The 20111-nt window shown below is 32.9% G+C and overlaps 1 protein-coding gene across 1 annotated transcript; it reads right to left on the bottom strand.

Moving 5' to 3' along the window:
- Positions 1–14357: 14357 nt before the first annotated feature.
- On the bottom strand, positions 14358–19718 carry LOC145567199 (cyanidin 3-O-galactoside 2''-O-xylosyltransferase FGGT1-like). Its single transcript, XM_081626480.1, has 2 exons — positions 18683–19718; positions 14358–14848 (listed from the first exon to the last, which is right to left on the bottom strand). The coding sequence occupies exons 1-2, from the start codon at positions 19674–19676 to the stop codon at positions 14358–14360; spliced, it is 1485 nt and encodes a 494-aa protein (XP_081482606.1). The 5' UTR covers positions 19677–19718.
- Positions 19719–20111: the final 393 nt, after the last annotated feature.

Raw genomic sequence — 20111 nt, 5'->3', positions numbered from 1 at the left:
TGATGGTCATCAATCGTCCACAAAATATGACCTTGATTAGGGATAATTTTCGATTAAAATATTCAATGTTCACTTAATAGGTGTTTCTTTATCCAAGCCATTGACTTGATACCCTATTTTGAATATTTATTAAAATCGAATGGACTCATTATTTAATTCTAAACCACAATTAAATAGTTTTGTGGAATATTTAGAAATATTTTATTCCACTATGAAACTTCAAAATGTTTCATCTTATGATAAATGGTTTTTCCGAAATGTTTTAAGAGTAGTACTCTTCATAAAACATTCATAAAAATCACACTCATATTTGATATGCTTGATTTCTTTCATGCAATTATGAATGTTGTCGTTTACTTATTGCATAGTTTTAGTTATAATTACTTTGCAAACCTTAGCATCTTCATTATCCACCATTTCCATAATAAGATGATAAAATTTTGAGAGTGTTAATGGATTACATGTGATTCAGGATTTATTGTCCAAGCAATGGCTCCCACTCATTTTTATGATTCGAGACCTTCTACTTGACAACCTACAATCATCAATGTTCAACAACGAACTTTTCCATTTAACATCTTTCCTTATTATTGCCTTTAAGGCAACAATATTCTCAACATATATTTTAGTAGACTCCCTGATGATGCCTTGCTTGGGTTTCACTCCATGCGACTCACAACGATTTGGGATACCCTAATCACTTGTGAGCATGGAAATTTTCCTTAAATTCCCGCACATTATACATGGATGCACATCCATGTTACCATTCTCAAGCCACGACACTTCTTGCCTCGTGCTTATAAATGGCTTCCTTGCTAAGGATCTAATCCTTGTTAAGGTTTGTGCTTGCAACATCAAAACTCAAATTATATTTGTTTCCATGCGTCAAGAACTCATCCAACTACTTATCTAAGTTCTTTGGATGTTCTTGACTATAATCTAATGATCTAATACTTAGATTAATGTCGATTGGTATTATATACGTACTTCACATGCTCTAAGCATTTAAGTCATCTGACGATTCCATATCATAGCTTTACATGATGGATTTAATTCTAGAATTATTCTCAATTTTATTCCATCCATGTAACATTTAGCTCATACAGTTACACTAAGTCTTGCCAAATTGTTCGCTATATGATGTGGTTGAAAGTCTCCTACTGGAGTCTTTCTCGTTTGACTTAGTACTTAGCCTAGCTTATACATAGGCCAAACATTTACTTAGCTTCATACATATGGGTCGAAAGCCTTTCAAAGTCCTTCATGTTTAACATGGTAATTTCTTTTACTCATTTAAACATTTAATTAAGTCTATACCATAGAACTTAATTCCCAACATGTACTAAGTATCGTCTTTAGCTCGGTCCATTGTCGAAAATACTTTCAAATCTAAACATTTAGCATTTGATGGTTGTTTCACAATAGAGTTCGTAAACTTCTTGTTGGACCATTACTTTTGCTCCCACTAAACTTCTTGTTCATCAGAATTTCTATGTTTCTCCATAAGTCAATCCTCTTATTAACTTTATGAGAAAACACGTTCCAATTCCTTCATGCAATGCTTCCTTTAATCCTATGACGGATTCCATGTGCTTGCTTTCAAATCTAGCATTATTAAGATTTTCAAAACCCTTAGACTATTCCATAGTCACTTCCAAAATCCTATTTTGGGTAGGCGGTTTTTGTATCTATTTTGCCATATTTCATATGTACAATTTTGCTAGATCAATCACGAAAAGACTTGAGCATTCCGATTGGTGAATGGGATTTTAAAATCAACTCCTTGATATTAATTATATCCTGTACAACCAATCTAGCTATGTATGCATATACATTTCCACATTTGTTAGTTTTCTCCTTGAAAACTTATTTGCAATCGATGGGTCTTTCACCTTTCATGCAAATTAATCAAGTTTCAAACATGATTTTCAAACATGGAGTCTATTTCGGATTTTCATGGTCTTTAACCATTATTCGGAATTTGGATTTGTCGTAGCTATCTTACAAGACATTATTCCTTTACTATCTAATAGTAAATAGTATGCTTGTAAGTCTTAGGTTTGTTTCTAACTTAATAGAAAATTTATAGGATTCAATCCAAGCCTTTGGTGAATTCTATACCTATACGGGAAAATTGCATCAAACACTGAGTTTTAAGGCGCTTTTAAAGCCCTTTTATTATGTTGATCTTACTCCAACATTTTTAATGTTTTGTGAGTAATGAATTCTCTTTTAAGGTACTTGTAAAGTCCTTTTGAGTATTCTTGATCAAGCATTCTCATGAAGTCCTTTAAGGTCTTCCGAGATTCTCAGTTCTAGTTTGTTGCTAAGTTCGATGGTCATCGAGTTCATTTGTCTCCCACTTGTCATTTTGGAAACGTGTTACTTTCCAGAAAGACACTACTTAGAGCAACAAACAATTTTTTGTTCTGAATTAGGATGTGGAGGTAATACCCGTAGTCTCACTTGAATGCTTACAAAGAGACATGTATATTGTCTTTGGGTAAAAGTTCTTTGTGAAACAAACAGTTAGCTCCTACTTGAGCTATCTTAGTCTTTATTGAGCCATTCAGCTCCCACTGAGTCACCTAGCTCCCATTGAGCCACTTTGCTCCCACTGAGACTAAGAGCCTTAGACATATACTTGAAAAGACTTTTAGAAGTTATTTCTATCCATAACTGAATATGGCGTCCTTTCTTAGCTTCGACACATTGTTTAGTGTAACATTAGTCATTTGTGCAAATCTTTAAGAACTTTATAGGAAGGGTTGTGAACCATCATTGTTCGAGTCATTTTCAAATGACACCGAGGTCTCCATGAAGACACACTATGTTCTTTGTGGAGTTATTTATGAAAATTTCCATTCATAACTTTGAGATAGTCACGCTTGGCTCAAGCAAACATCGCTCGATCTAATCTAGACGTTTTGATATCTTGCCAAGTCGATTCTGTACTTCACTGAACTCTTGAGCTACTCAAGTCAAGTTTATTCACATTTGATGAATATAGCCATATCCTTTCAAATTCTTTGTGAAACGTTGAAGTAATTGAATCCTCTTTAGCCTTTGGAGTCAACTGTCTATAGCTCTCTGTTTTGTCGGTTTCAACAAATAAGACTTGCTTGTCTTAGAACGGTTCCAAATCGAGCAACTATCAAGAGTCTATCTAGTAGAGCCTTTGAGTACGTTCTTGTCGATGTGACATTGCTAAAGATGTTCGGAATGCAAATCAAGCCCATGACTTGAACTTAGTGAGTTTATCATGTTTAGGGAAATTTTTGTTTATAATCAGGCATTCTTGACCCAATGCTTGGATAACCATGCCATTCAAATAAATCTCGCAACTATTGCTCATTACTTTGAATGTGAGTCGTCTTTCCGTGTGTAAACGGATCAATTGCTGATTATGGGACATAATAACCATTACTTGTTCCGGCCTTTGGCTTAAAAGGTCTTTAAACAAAACATACAACCTTACAACTGATGTATCTCTTCTTGCTTCATTCTAAGCTTGTAAGTCGATAACTTAGCTTAACTTCAATAGTTTGAGGTCACTATCATAGTGGAACACTCAAGCAGTATCCGATACTTGTGAAGATAACGAATTGCTAAGTTAACTACAATAACATGAACTCATGAGTTGAAATGAAATCTAATTCCTTTTCTTCGTTCCTTCTTTCCTATATTTCTTATCATACAATATCTCATAATCTTACTTTAAGAATCCTTTCTTTAAGTACCTTGACTCTTATACTTTGTTAGGCATAATCAAGCACCTAGTGCGCCGTAAAACAAAGTTCCATCTTTTCCATTAATTCTTACTCGAATTACTATATCAATGAGTCCTACTCAATTATGTATGATGCGAAAGGATACGTTGGTTGTCAATCTTGAGATTGCAACTCAATTCCTCATGTTTTATCAAAACTACCTAGTATTTTGAATACATGATGTCCAACCGTCCTTTCGGACTTAATTATAAAAGTCATTTATGAGAATTGTATTTTAGAAATGCTTTTCCTGTCTTTGAGATCTATTCTCAAGGATTTCCTTTACCAATCATGGAAACAATATTATTTGATTTAGAATAATATAAATATAAGTGCTAAGTATAACCATTTATCCAGAACATAATAAGTTTGAAATTTAATAGCATTCATGTAAACTTCAATCTTATTAAACGTCTTATTTACGCATAATAATTGTCCCTATTTGGCGAAAATAAGGCGATTCCAAGATCCGAAGAAACAAAGAGTGGTTAAGCATGCTTTGGCTTGTCTTAAACACTCAATCTTCTAGGGTAAGCATTGCCTTGCTAATGGCTCTAAGCCACTCTTGGTTAGACAATCGTCGCATCTAATGCATCTTTGACGATGTATCTCTTTTGCCACGGTATGTGAGGACTCCTCACTCATACCGATGAGTTAAACCAAAACCAACGTGCACACCCGGTGTGCCTTATGCCCCTTGGAGAAGTGATGGCACCTCGCTTTGGCGTAGCCTACCATCACCATCGTCCGGTTAGTAAGTGTTGTTTTGGAAAGGCAAGTTTGACTCAATATTATTAGGGACCTAGGATTTCTGTGTTGGTTGATTTAAGTGAACTTAACTAATCATCGCAACATCAAGAAAACCTAAACATGCATCTAACGAATAATTCACATGTATATAAGCATAAAATATAAAGCGAAATTATAGATGCACATTGGCAACTAGCATGACCCCTTGAAATCTTCATATCTTCAAAAGGTCTTCATTTGCAATTCAAGGCTTTGTCTTCCAAGATACGTCGTCTTCAAGACTTAACCAAACTATGTAAAAACTAGTGTCTACAACTAGGAATAATCTAAATATTAAAGTACAAAAATACTTAACGGTGCGTAGATCGTATTTAGATTTACAAAAATACATAACGGCACGTAGTCCGTATTTTCTATTCTAGTCGGGTCCCACTAGTTGCCATTTCATAAAACCTGTGAGAGAGAATATATATATTCCATTCGTCCATTCACTATTTGTGAATGGCCCATGCAATTTACAAATTTAAAATAAAGTAAAAATGCATTTAAACAACGCGCGCACTAGTAACTAATCTAGGTGGTTAATCCGATTAACACGCCTAATTAAAACTAGTCAAAGTTGTTTAACCGATTATATAATTTACGTCATTAATAATTGAAGCTCCCACTAAATTCCGCATTTCCTTAATTAATCTAATTAATTAAGTCGGTAGCACCCAAACATGTCAAAATGAAATTTTGCCAATGCTGCTCAAAACCGAGGCCTAGCCTCCCAAAATTTTAATTAAAATAAACAAAATTAATTAAAATAAGTAAAACGGCAAAAAATTAACATCAACCCTTACTACGGCTAGTCACCTCACCGCACCAAGCATACGCACACGCCAAAAAACGAACACACGACCCACGGCCGCGAGCTGCTGCCACGGCACAGCCGCGCGTGGCTGCTGCAGCCCGCGTGCTGCTGCCGCGCGTGTGGTGCTGCCGTGCGTGTGGCCGCAAGAAAGGCGGCGCTGCCACCTTGGCAGCCACATATGGGCTGCTATGCAGCCCGGCTCGCCAAGGTGGTGCATTGCCTCGTTTTACGTGCCACGGCCTCGGGATTTGATCCCTTTTCGCGAGACAAAAATAATTAATTCTAAATTAATTTTAGAACTAATTTAGAGAGCAAAATAAAATTTTAAACAAGTCTAACTTAATAAAATTTTCAAAGTGCAAATAACCAAAATAATTCCAAGAATCATTCTTAATTAAATTTGTTTAGCTTGGTGCAACATAAAATTGAGGCAATTTCTCACTTTCAATTTAATCAATTTAAATTAAACTTGAGAATTTGACAAAGTAAAGGGAAGTTGGAAAAATATGAACTTTAATGTTCAAATGAAAATTCAAACATCTAAATTTTGTGAATCCTTGAAAATTATATCTTCCAACATGAAGATAACCAAATTTCTATCACAAAAATCAAAACTTTATGTTTCCAATCAACTCAAAATGATTAAAACATCAAAGTTTAACACAAAATAACATGGAATTTAGTGGTTTTTAAAGTTTCAATCACTTATCACAAATAAAGATTGAATCTTTAACACTTAGGAAGCCTCAAAAATAAAACTTTCACACTAAAAAGCAATTATTTTGCAATTATGTGGAAATAAATCAACCTTTAAGCATCAAATACTACCAAGTAAGTGTGCTTTAAGGGGACATAAAAATGCAGAAAATAATGCAAATAATCAACCATATAATCAACAATTTATGCCATCAATTTCAAGGTTAGAAAAGACTTAAAATTTTTCGTCAAAAACGAAAAACCCCTCGAAAAAGGCATTTCTGGTCAGAATTTGGCTAAAATAACAGGTCCCTTGGGGGTAAAAACCTTTCCAGAACACGTTTTCCACCCAAAATTCACTAGTCTTGGGCGAAAATCTGGGTTCTGGGCCAAACTCGACATTAAAAACGGGATTAAAATAAATAAAACCGAGCTACTAATCTAATTAGCAACTTAAACTAGAAAATTAAGCCAAAATAAACCTTGAAAAACATGATTATAAAAATAAATGAGCGGGGCTCTGATACCGCTGTTGGGGTTTGGTGAGTCCGACTCACCGCGGAAACAACCCCGACCCGAGGAACCACTCGCAATAATTAAAATCATAAAGCATAAATAAATAGTCACAAAGAAAAGATAACGAATCTTACCCTCGAAGCGAGCTTCGCCTAAAAACCGGGGCTCTTACTTGAAAGCTACGAGCACGTCAAGCGCCGCGCCTCCGACAGTATCCACCCACAAAAAGGCGAACACAACTTTAAGGTCCGTTACCTTGGGGTTAGCAAGGTCTGACCAAAACCCGAGTGTTATATGAGTTTAAGAGTTTTCCCAAAAATTATGGAATGCTCTTTTTAACTCCCACTCAAGCAAAGAATTCTCAAGCCATGCCATGACTATTCATAAGGAAGTATGTTTTTTGAATTTCACTCATCTTTCAATGTGGGACTTTTCACAAAAAGATCCCACATGGAAAGATTGGTGAATTCAACCCCTTAGTTAAATAAACAAAGGAACAAGTAACAAGTGTCACATGGTTAGGTGTGGACCACTTTCTCACTTGGTCCCCAAGGCATTTCACATGCAATGTGAACTAACCATGTGTCACCCAACCTTGAGCCCCAAGTTGGGTTCGGTTGGCCCATTTTATTTTGGCCCGTGTCCATGACCCATCAACCCGGGTCCACGGCCATTGCCACATGTGTCGCCACCGTGGCGCGCTGCCACCATGGCGTTGCTACGTGGCACGCTGCCACTAGGTGGCTGCCAATGTGGCGGCTGCCAACGTGGCTGCTGCCACTTGGCGGCTTCCAACGTGGCGGCCACGTGTGCTGCCACGTGGCATGCTCCTATTGGTCATGCATTCCTAGCCTTTCGCTAGGCTAGGATTTTACTTGTTACTTGATGCATTTTCCCGTCTCGCCAAATCCTAAATTTTGGCTCGACATTTGAGATTCTCCGACGCTCGGTTTCGACGCTCCAAGCTCGAATTTCCGACGTCTAAATGTTTAACACTCGGGCGACGAATTAATTTCTTCCGAATTAATTCGTCGAGTTGGTTCGTATATTTTTCTTGGGTGTGACCCGAAGGGTTCAGTCAAGATTAAGCTGTAATATTAATTATATTAATATTACTGATCGGAAGCGGCCTCCACCCAGGCATTCCGATCACTTGACCTTACTGAATATATTAGCTTTCTAATAATTCTAAACCCGCTATCAGAATAATACACTTGTTCGAAGGACACCATTCCTTTCAGTATCGGCGTATACAGAGTGACTTAGGATCGCGGAACGTTTTTAATCATTGTCTGTCCCAATCAATTACTTTGACTATCGTTTTTGAAACTGACGTTTCTAAAAACTCAGTCAAAGTGGGGGCTTCTGTAGACACCTAAAAATGTCTCCCCAAAACCAATCCCGATGATGAAAAATCATGTTTGGAGTGCTTAAATCCATGTTCAATCCCAATACATTTCATAAACCAAATCCCAATACATTTCATAAACCAACCTAATTCCTAGCCCATTTCCCCAAACCATAACTTATTTTCCTCTTTTCTTGCTTTTAAACCCAAAATCATTCATTTCATGTCCTTTATATAAAAATGTTTAGATTAGTTTTTTTTGTCCAAAATCTGGGCCCATTGATTAAATAGTTGGAGGAGGCTTGAAAAGAGCTTTCCAAAGATATATTATTAGCCCAAATACGAGTTATAACAAATAAGTTATGGTCAAAATATTAAACTGAGCCCAAACCGAATCAAAGACCACCTTACCTACGACCCAATGATCATGTAGAGGGTACAAAGGATTGAATCCCATTCCTAAAAAAAAATTAGGATTAATTAGAATCTTCTATAAGTTTCTAAAATATCTTAATTATCCTGTATGAAAAGATAAGGTTAAGAATTTTGAAATTGAATAAAACTCTTCTTTTTGAATGTCTTAATTCTATTAGAATTGAAAGACGTTCAAAGATAGTCAGATATTATTTTCGTGCCTCAAATTTTTTTATCAAAATCTTAAATGGTTGCATATCCCTTGAAATTATCTTTCCAATGATATAATATAATATTAATTCTGAGCTATAACGAAAAATATATGATTGAGATACCAAACTCTATCCAAAACTGACACTGTCCCACTGTTTCGGCCATATATTTTATTCAAAAAAATATTTTTATCAGATTCCTATCGGGTTAGAAATTAAAATTTAACATATTTCCAACGACATATTATTTATCTTATTCCAATTTCTGGATAAAAAGATAAGATAAAAACAAAAAACGCAAAAACTGCTACCTATCGCATGAGCTTTATTCAGATTCGAATTCGGATTTTATCTTAATTCTTCGACCCTTTTTTTTTTAATTATAAATAGAGGTCATATCACCCATTTTTCAATCATCAACAAGCTTTATCAAACAAACATTTTCTCTTCCTCTCTTCAACACAAAAAAAAAAAAAAAATCATTCTCTTCTCTCTCTCATGCTCTAAGCCTTAAACTTATATATATTCCTAATAACGTCATTCCTTCCTTAAGCACTCCAAGGAGTCCATAATTGACCTGAGGTTCCGTCCTTAAACCAAGGCGTGAATGGTACAAATAATTGAGCGTTTGGACCAAATAAACTCTACTTTTTATTTAATTTAATTTCAGATTGATTTATACCTTTATTGAAGTTACTAACAATTGATTAATGATGTAGCAATTTTAAGGAACGCGCGTAATGTGAGTAATTAATTAATTTAATTACTTATTTTATTTTAATTTTGCTGGCATCATGATTAGGTTAATTTGTATTTGATTTGACTAACAATTTATTGTTAAATTGCTTCCAATATTAATGTTATTATATTGTTATTAAGATCACCATATTGCATATTTAAAGGGAATATGTAATTTAAAATCACGACTAATAAGATAATTTGGACGACCGGTTTAGTTTCCTTTTTAATCTTGTTATGAATTAAAGTGATCAGGTATGATAGAATTATGTGTTGCATTTATATTCAACCAATTTAGCCTAATAATATTTTGGAACAAATTGAATCTTTGTTTGCATGCCTTTGAGATCGCAGGTATATTTTTCACAATAAGAACGGTCGAATGTGACTCTATGACTCACTTCGTACCATCATCCCCGATCCTCCTTTCGTGGTTCCTAACAATATGGAGTTAGTAAGCTCATGCATTATGAACTAGATGTAACCTTCACGTGTCAATCGTTGTTTCCTTTGGTTGTCCCTTAATCGTGGTTGCCTTAAATGATCCGTGAACATTTTACAAGTTCCTTAAAAACTTGTTGGCGGCTCCCTACTTTCCTTGTCCCTAATCGTTGTCCCTAATTGTATATGTCAATTTCCACTTCCTATGAGTGCCAAACATATTCACACATGCTTTAACGTAGGCGCACTTCAAACGACGCCTACAGATAAGCATTTAGAATACTACCAATTAAAAGTGGTATAAATTTGGGAAAGCATGACAAAATCACGCGTCGATCAGTATAATTAATGTTTATTTTAATTTAATATTTCTACTTACGCTCCCGGAGCGTTATTTAGCATTTACCTTTTTTTATTAGTATTTAATCAATATATTAATTAAGGTTAAATTATTGCGTTGACATGTGTGTCAAATTTGAATGTTAATTATTTAGAAATTGTGAAGTTATTCCATTTTAGTACCCTAACATTTAAACTTTGGTTCACTCTAGTGCCCAATAATTTGGTAATTTCGGTATAAAGCCCTAAAATTTATACTTTTCTTTACAATTAGTTAAGATATTTGTCATCACTTCAAAAGAACAATTCAAGCAACCCAACATACACTTCCTTTGTAGGGTTGTGCAGAGTGCGGTTTAGACCGCACCAAACTGCAAACCAAACCGCAATTTTGCGGTGGTTTTGTGCGAATTAAAAATTTTGGTGGCGGTTTTTGAAAATGACCAAATCGCGCTTTGCGGTTTGGTGCGGTTCCCAAAAATATTTAGACCGAAACTGAACTTTAATGCAATTTGCGGTTTTTATATTATATTTTTATTTTTAAAAAAATAAAAGAACCTAAATAGATGAGCTAATCTTTGAATAATAGTTAATTAAAGGTTACAAAAAATAGTTTAATATTTGAATTATAAATTAATAATTACAAAATATAATTGTTTTAAAAAGTATAATTATAATTTTTGAAAAATATAGTTAAACCGCACCACACCAAACCGCATTTTGCAGTACGGTTTGGTGCGGTTTTTTTTTTTTTTTGAAGTGTGGTTTGGTTCGTTTTGAAAAAAATTACACACCGCAATTTTGCGGTGTGGTGCGGTTTGGGATCAAAATTGCACTGTGAAAATCTCTATTCCTTTGTTTCTCTTTATTTACACATTTTGATTTTTTTCTTTTTCACTATTTACATACTTTCTTTTATTGTCATTTTTTTAATTTATACATAAGAAAAATTATTGTCATGTGAGACGTTATTTTTCATCATTTTAAGGTCCCATTCACTTCTCATTATTTTTGCTGAACTGAAATTAGTTTTGCCGAAATTAAATTATTTTTACTTATTTGAAATTAATTTTACTGAATTGAAATTATTTTGCTGAATTGAAATTATTTTATTGAATTTCTATTATATTTTTCTGTAAAGTTACCGATTTTTACCGAACTGAAATTAATTTTACTAAACTGAATTTATTATTACTGAACTAAACTTATTTTTACTGAACATAATTTTTTTTAAGATGAAGTGAACAGGACCTAATACATCATCTTGAAAAGGAAAAATTGCCCAGAATAATCTCAGCTTTGAGGCGTTCGTTTAAAATAATTCCACCTTTGGGTTATTTTTAATTAATCCGACCTTTGTACTCAATTTATTTTAAATGGTCCCATGTGACCTGTAACCGGTTGATTAGGTAATTTTTTTTTTAATTAAGCCTATATTACACGTGTCACAACGTTATCGGTAAAAAAAAACTTTTACTTTAAGTCTTTTTAAAGAAAAAATTATTAATAATTAACATTAATTAACTTATTTATTAAAACTAACTTTACTAAAAAATTTAAACCACCACCAGCAGCAGCCCCAGCCACCTCTCCGCCCCACTATCGGCCCAGACTGGCTGCCAGCCTTTGTTGCGCCCAGACCATAGCTCCTTCACGCCTATCGTCGCCCTTCCACTAACCTTTTCCTTCACCTCAAAACCACCTTAACCCTTACCAAAATTGAGGCAAGGAAGAGGAGGGGATCAAACTTGAGGCATGGGAAGGGTGGAGAAGGCCGAAATCGGGCTGAGGGGAAGGAGAGAAGGCCGGAAAATGGACAGGGGAAAGGGAGGGCCGGAAATATTGCGGGGAAGTGGGAGGTCGGGATTAATCGGACGGGGAAGGGTTTTGAATTGAAGGTGATTGGTGGTTCAAGGGGAGGGGAGTTTGAGGTACAAGGCGGATGATGGGGAGGGCTAGTGGGAGGGGCCAGCCGTGATGGGTGGTTGTACTGGTAGGGTGATTTTTTCATTTTTAAATAATAAAGTAATAATATTTTTATTTTTCTTTTTAATTTTTTTTTTATTATTTTAGACCAATTAGACGTCAACATGTGTCATGTAACTTGCTATAACAAGTTAAATGACTGGTAGGGATCATTTAAAGTGGATTGACTACAGAGGTCGGACTATTTATAAATAACCTAAAGGTGAGATTATTTTTAATGGTCGCCCTAAAAGTGGAATAAATGTAGGAAATTTTTATTTTAAAAATCAAATTTTTATAAATTTTTATCATCACCATCAATAATTATATAATTAAAGATATTAATGTTTAGCGTATGCAATAGCAAGTAGCCAAGCATGACTAAAGAAAATCTAAATTGTCAAGATTAATAAAATGAAACAAATAATATCCATTGACTTAGTTATGCATGTGTAGACACCTATATATATTTGCCCTCTGCTTGTTCCGACGGAAAGTGCGGTAATATATATAAGACCCATTCTTTATGATTGATAAAAAAATCTATATTATTGAAGTGTCTCTAGACTCCGAAACATGTTATGAAGAAGTAATCTATAATATATATTTGAGACCAAATTATCTTATTATTAATTAGGCGTAAATCATGCTCATACATGGTTAATTTCGATTAATAATGGACCCAAATGCGTAAATTGCAATGATTGGATCAAATGGATCTTACATTGTTGAAAAACGATCCAATCAAATAATTTAACCACCCAATTTTCGTGCAAAGCCTAGATAGTTCCTTTAAAGATTTTTTCAACATTATATTATAAACCCAATTCTGAATTAAAGCAAAGATGGTATCATCAACATACTAAATTGGGCCCAACAAACAACGGTCTTGCAGTCAAACATCTATATCTTTTAATCCCCAAAAGATTTTAACCTAATCTAACAGTATTGAAAAGTATACATTCATAGATTTCCAACGATATCTCATTTTCATTAATCCAACTTTGAAATAAAAAAAGTGAAGGAAGTTTTAATAAATGCGTTTTCAAATAAGGCAAATTGTGTCGCGCTCAGCTTCCGATGTTGCACGCAACTACTACACACAAATCCGAGAGTTGCTCTTGGCAACCCATTACAACTATAAAATTTGTGCCACCCTCTAATGTTGCGGCTCTAAGGTCCTAAACCTAGATTCCTACACGTATAAATAGGGGTATTCGGTTAAACCCAAAAATTTGAAATAATAAAACAAACCCTATACTAATCTCTCAAACTCTCTTGCTATGATACTACATTTCCCTTCTCTTCCTGAATACTCTTCAATCCTAATCTATTCTTTTGGAATCCTTGGAGGTACGAAGAACGAGGAAAGTCTAGGCCATAATTGCGTACAAGGGAGAATCTAGCAAACAAAGAAGAGCAGTTAGTTTCCTTATCACTTAGTTAAATCACTTTTTTTTCTTGTTTTAAATAATTTTAAATGGTTAATTAGTGTTGTTTTATCAATTTTAATCAGATTAATTAATCTATTCATATACTTTTTTGTTTTTTTTTTGTTTATCAAGATTAGAATTTGAATTAAACCTTCGCTTCATCACTTAAGAGGTTAAGAGAATAATGTTATTATTTTATTCATTTCACGAATTTGGATTATCAAAGAATAATGACATTTGTTGCAATGTAACCCTTTTATGATTCGTGTTTGAAAATAAAATCAACTAACTATAAGTTCTTAGGTATCACGTTACTATGGGAAATTCCTTGTTTCTCATATTAAGAAATGAAATTTGTTTCTCATGGGGGCATTTTCGTGAATAAATCAACCATTAATTCATTATTGTGGGGTCCACGTACAATTGAATAAAGTTATTGGTTTAATTACGAAAAATGTCATATGAGAAACAAATTTTGTTTCTTAATATGAGAAACTGAGGCATCCCCCGTTACTATACATATATTATTTGGTGATGAAATTGTGAAAAAAGGAAGAGGTAGTAGATGACGTATTAAGGCTAGGTCTTTTATTCTCAAATGAACGATTTTCTTGTACCTTCGCTCCCAAACTAATTTCTGATTTAGTACACCAATTTAAGCATGGGTAAAGTTATGATTCATATTTAATATCCCTTGAATTCTACTTGAGAAAATGGTATAAACGAGATTTATAAATTTTTCAAAAAATCATTGGCGGGTCTTTATTAGTTTCTTATAGAAAAAGTGATTGCTTGACTCCTCTTAAATTCAAGACTATCTACCCACCTCATAACATGATACACTAAAAATACATCACTGTATAGACTATCAAATTAAATTCAAAGCAAATCTTGTAGACTTTGAACAAAGCCATCGATGTAGGAGTCCTCAAGCCCATCCTTTGATAAAAGATTTCTCAATTTAGTATGATTTTCTCTCACTTCTTTCCCTACTACACTTTCTGGCTCCATTACTTTCTCAATTGCTTCAAATACAGACTGTTTGGTAAAACAATCATCATCTTCTCCTTTCTCTACTTCAACCCCTACTTTCAAGTCGAGGCTCATCATTCTTGCGTTGATAAACTGATCTACTGCCTGAGGTATCAAAATTAATTGACACTCACTCAACATGGCTTCGGATAGTGATCCCGCCCCACAATGTGTCACAAAACAACCTACGGAAGGATGGTGCAAGATCAGTTGTTGTTGCACCCAACCACCGTGAATTATTCCTCGTCCTTTAATTTTTTCCATGTATCCTTCCGGCAAGGCTTCTTCAACTGTTTCATATCCACTAGGCGGTCGTAATACCGCTAAAAATGGCCTACCTATAAGTATATAAATACATTATTATTATTTAATAATACAATTAGTGGTTCGTGGAGGCGGATGTACCATGTGCATGGTGCATCCGTTCAAAAAAAAAAAAGCAGAAACAACATTGTATAGAGATGTAAAGAACATTTAGCAATATGAAAAGAACATTTAGTTAAGGTGAAAAGAACATGTTATAGAATTGTAAAAATTAAAGAAATGAACATAACACTATCTTATAAAGAACATCATCTTCAACCTTTGTCACATTGTCTCAAATTCAACATCTATATCCATATTCAACAAATTTTAAAAAGGAAAATAAACAATGAATTTTATGATTACAGAATATTCTAATTATTCATATCTAAAAAAAGTAACACAATTAAGCAAAAATAAATACAAAATTTCATTCAAAATTACCTTTGATCTTAGATTAACAAATCTACATATTTACCTTAAATCCATTAAAAATCACTCCATTAACAAAACAATGATCATAAGCACCATGAAACTCGATCTAAATGATTAGCCATCGTCTTCTATTAGAATAATTTCTTTTTCTCTATAAATTTTCTATTTCTCTCTCTAAATTTTTTATCCCTTGCTCTAAAAAATTCATACATACAAGTGAAATTAAATGTGAGGAAATATACAAATTTCTGAATTGAGATTGGGAAATAATTACCAAAACTTTTCAATTATGGAACAAATAATTCATTTAAAGATTGAAAAGCTAGATGTTCTTTAAAAAATACTATTATGTTCTTTTTTTTTTTGTTGAATAAAAATAATATTCATTAGATTATATTATCATGCTCTTTATTAACTATATGTTCTTTACTGAACAACTATATGTTCATTCCGCCTTTTTTAAGAAAAACCTGGTGCACGGAGTATGGTGCATTAATAATACTCCCTCCGCCTAGATGTAACATTTGCCATAAATAGGTACTCTCTATTATGTGCAACGAATTTTTTTCTTTCCTCTTTTAGTAAAATTTAAAGTGTAAAAAGACCATTTTACCCTTACTTTTTTGTTTAATTTTGTTTAACCGTTTTTTAATTAAACATATGAGACCACTTTCTCTCTCCTCTTTCCCACTCACTTTAACCCACTATCACACTTAAACATATGAGACCACTTTCTCTCTCTTATTTCCCTCCCTTTTACTATTTAATTAAACCTACCCAAACTTAATTAAATTACACTAAAAGTTTTGCCTAAGAGCCCATAAAAATTGTCTTTGGTGCAGATAACTGTAGGCGGAGGGAGTATAATATGTGAGTAGGACAAACAAGAACAAACACAATATATCATAACAGATAAATCATTCCTACAGTAATCATTCAGTTAACTATCTATTTTAGAAAATGTATCTTTGAAATAGCTACTCCATTTTTATTTTATTTTTTATCTTCCTACTTACTGATTTGATATGCAATTTTTTTAAAAAAGAATTTTACCTCCTTCTATTTCTAAAATCACCAAACCAATATCTATATCTATACTTAGTATTTAAAAACACAAACTACAAATTTTTCATTTGACACATGACATCACAATTCACAAGTCACTCATCACCTCATATGCCACATGTTATCTCTCTTAATATTTATGTTTAAGTCTTTATGCAATATACAACTTGCAAATTCAAGTAAGAAAATAAAGTATTTCATTTTCACCATAATAAAATAATGTTTTAATTAATACACATTACATAAACATATAAATTATAATAAAAATTGTCTTTTCATCTCAAAGACTTTGAATATAATTTAAAATAATATGTCATTTTATATCCCACAATCTTCACGTATATATATATCTAACTATATTCATTCATCTTCACAATCTTCACGTATATATATATCTAACTAAATTTTAAAATTTTAATTTCATTTTCAAAATGTTATTATCCAAAATAATATATTTAATTCTTTTTCTTTAAAAACATAAATAAATATATTTTTAATATTTTTTTCACCAATTTTTTTAAAAAAATTAATTATAAAATTTATTTTAATGATTGTTTTGTGTACTTTTTATAAGGCTTTTTATATGACTATATAATGTTCTTTATAAAAAAAAAATTAATTTGTATTCTCTAAAATTATTTCACCGAAAAATAACTTAAGATTTCGTTTTTAAATTTCAAAATTTAAATTTATAAAATTTCGTTTTCAAAATTTTAGTTTTCAATTTTTTTTTTATTTCGTTCATATTTTTCTCCTTTAATATATATAGTTACAAGATTCATTTGAGGGTTGGTATATATAAATTTTTTGTGCTGTTCTATATGTGATTTAATAATGTTCTCTATTAGAAAACATGATGTACTTTATAGTTGTTTGTAATGTACAAATTATTTTGTAAAACTATATCTTTTTCCTTATGTCCATAATTATATCATATAATGATTTTTATTAGATTTTTTGATAGTTAATTTTAATTGTCCATGTTTTTTTTATTGTAATTGCAATGTACTTTTATCGTCACATAATGTTCATTGCTTATTGTGAAATGTTCTTTGAATATTGTTTTTGGACCATCGCAAGTATATATATAAGTTATGTTCATTACACAATATTATCATGTTCTTTAATAATATTATGGATGTTCTTTAGATCTGAAAAACAATCATCAAGTGGATATCTCAAAAGAATATTGGCATCAACCTTCACGATCCTGATTTTAAAAAAAATATGTACGTAGTTAGTGATTATTAATATTAGAAAAAAAATGTATATTTAGAATTAATAAATGATATATTATTTAAAAATAAAGAATAAGTCAAAGAACATCGAAGCAAAGAACATAAAGGATAAAAATAAATAACATTCATATAATTGTTCAATAACTATAATGACGAACATAAGTACAATTTATAAAGAACACCATCTTCAACTTTTGACAAAATATAAAGAACATCATCTTCAACCTTTGACAAAATAAAAGAACATCATCTTCAACCTTTGTCATATGGATCTCAAATTCATAAATATCAAAATTGAAAAAACAAACGACGATATTTTACAATAATCGTGCAAAATAATCACGAAATATAATCAACCTAATAAGCAAAATCCTGGCCTGAAATTAAAATCATAACAAATAAAATCAAATTACCTTCTCCGATCCATCAATTACAATGTTGTCATAATTTGCTCTGTATATTTCTCTCTACAAAATTTTTTATAAACTTTATTCTCTCTTAATTCAAAATTGAAATATGGTTAAATTTAATTTTGAAAGTTATGTAAAAATGGAGAATATCACGTTGAATCCCATGAATTGTGGAAGAGATTTATTTTATTTTATTTTTCTTAAAGTAAGAAACTAACAGCTTGCAAATGATTTGTTAAAAACGCATCATTTAACAGTAGGTGTACCATGAGCATGGTACACCCTGATGTACTATACAATTTTCAGATATCCACAATCTTCCATACTAAAAATAATAATAATAAAATAAAGATAAACAAATCCGGGGCATCGCTCGAGTCACTAACTAGTTTATCACCAAACCACACAAAGACTCCTGAACCCCTCCATGATATCATGGGGGTCTAGGCTTATGTTATCTTATGATACAATATCATAAATTAAAAGGGATTATAAACTTCTTATATAAAAATGGTTTGTATAAAAAAAAAAAAGGTTTGTATCAATTATATGTCAGACATCTATATATATATAGGATTGGTAGGCAAATAATTTTTTTTCTTCTTAAAATAACTTAATTAATTTACAATTTGAGGCATTGCCTAGGACACAAATTAGTATACATAAATATAGCGTAATTAATACGTGGATGATGAAGATTAAAGCATAGCATGTGACATACCAGTGAGTTCAAGTCCATAAACAAGCGCTTGAAGGTGTTCTTTACCAAGAATACATTCACTCCCAAGTGCACAATACACCACGCTACCATTACCAAAACCCTTGAGCCAACCATCAAAGTAGTCATCGAGCGTAGACATGGGTGGTTCAGGCATCACTGGTCCAACTAAAAGAGTTGGTTTACTCAAAAAGTTCTCAAAAAAATCACAATATGCCCCTTCAATCTCCCTACTAGTCTTGAATGCTATTAAATCACATTCTTCAAAACATATTCTTTTTCTTTCCACCAATGTCATCCCTCCTCCGAATACCATCTTACAAAAGTAGGCAAAGGTACGGGCTTCTTTGGCCCGCATCCTTATGGCAGGGCATGGAAAACTAGGAGGCGGACTCACTAGGTCCGCCTCCCTGATTTGATGGTTATCAGGAAGGTTTCGGGCTCGGAGGCTACAATAAGCCATATTTACCAAGTATGAGGTAGAATAATATATAGATTTGATAGAGTATTTCCTAGCCACATTAGGGACCCATTCAGTGAAGTCAAAAAAGATGTAATCAGGCTTGAGATGGGCAAGATGGGAATCAATAATAGGTCGAGTCAGGTCCATGGCATCCATGAGGAAGGGCCGGGCAGAGGCGGGGACATCATTGGTTGTCTCCGCCTCAGCAGGCAGTCCATGGACTGATGGGACGGAGATGGAGATAAAGGTTATAAGGTTGGGATGGTGGTTGTGGATGGCTAGTTTGGTTTGTGTTTTAGTAGGGAGAAAAAATGACACTTTATGACCTCTTTCCGCTAGCTTGTTAGCTAAGTGTAGGAAACAAGTAAGGTGTCCGTAGGCAAACCAAGGGTTCATTGCCATATGCATAGATTTCTCTTTTTTGTTGGGGTTTGAAGACATTTTTGTTTGTTGATTTTGTTTAAGATTTTGGTAAAATGTAGTAGCTGAATTTGATGGTTTATGAAGATGATAATGTGCTACGTATTCATGCATGCATGTATATATTATTATGTAAAATTAATTGTATTTACATATTGCGTAAAATTATAAATACTCTATTTTTTAAGCTTAATGAAATAAAATAAAATAAAAAATTTTATTCGTAACACTTGTAGCGTTGTTACAATGTAGGTGCTGCATGTAAACGTAAACTTTTTGTTTTTAGATACCGGAGAAACCGCGCGCCTACGCTGCACTATGCTGAATTTGATGAAACTCAGATCATACACGTAGTATTGGATTTATACGGAGTAGTTTTTTTCTGGTGAAGGTGTTTTAGATTTCTGTGCATTGGAATAAATTTCGATGCAGTAAACGTAAAGGAATGAATTTCGATGCAGTAAACGTAAAGGGTATTGCAGGAAGTGATATACTACGTACACGAGTAAGTTTGATATGGAGTAAAGTAAACTCATAGTCACAGTGGCG

This window comes from Chenopodium album, chromosome 1 (genome assembly GCF_948465745.1).
Source record: "Chenopodium album chromosome 1, dcCheAlbu1.1, whole genome shotgun sequence".
Classification (NCBI taxonomy): domain Eukaryota; kingdom Viridiplantae; phylum Streptophyta; class Magnoliopsida; order Caryophyllales; family Amaranthaceae; genus Chenopodium; species Chenopodium album.
The sequence above is the reverse complement of the archived record's forward strand: the minus strand, read 5'-3'. Positions and strand labels throughout refer to the sequence as shown.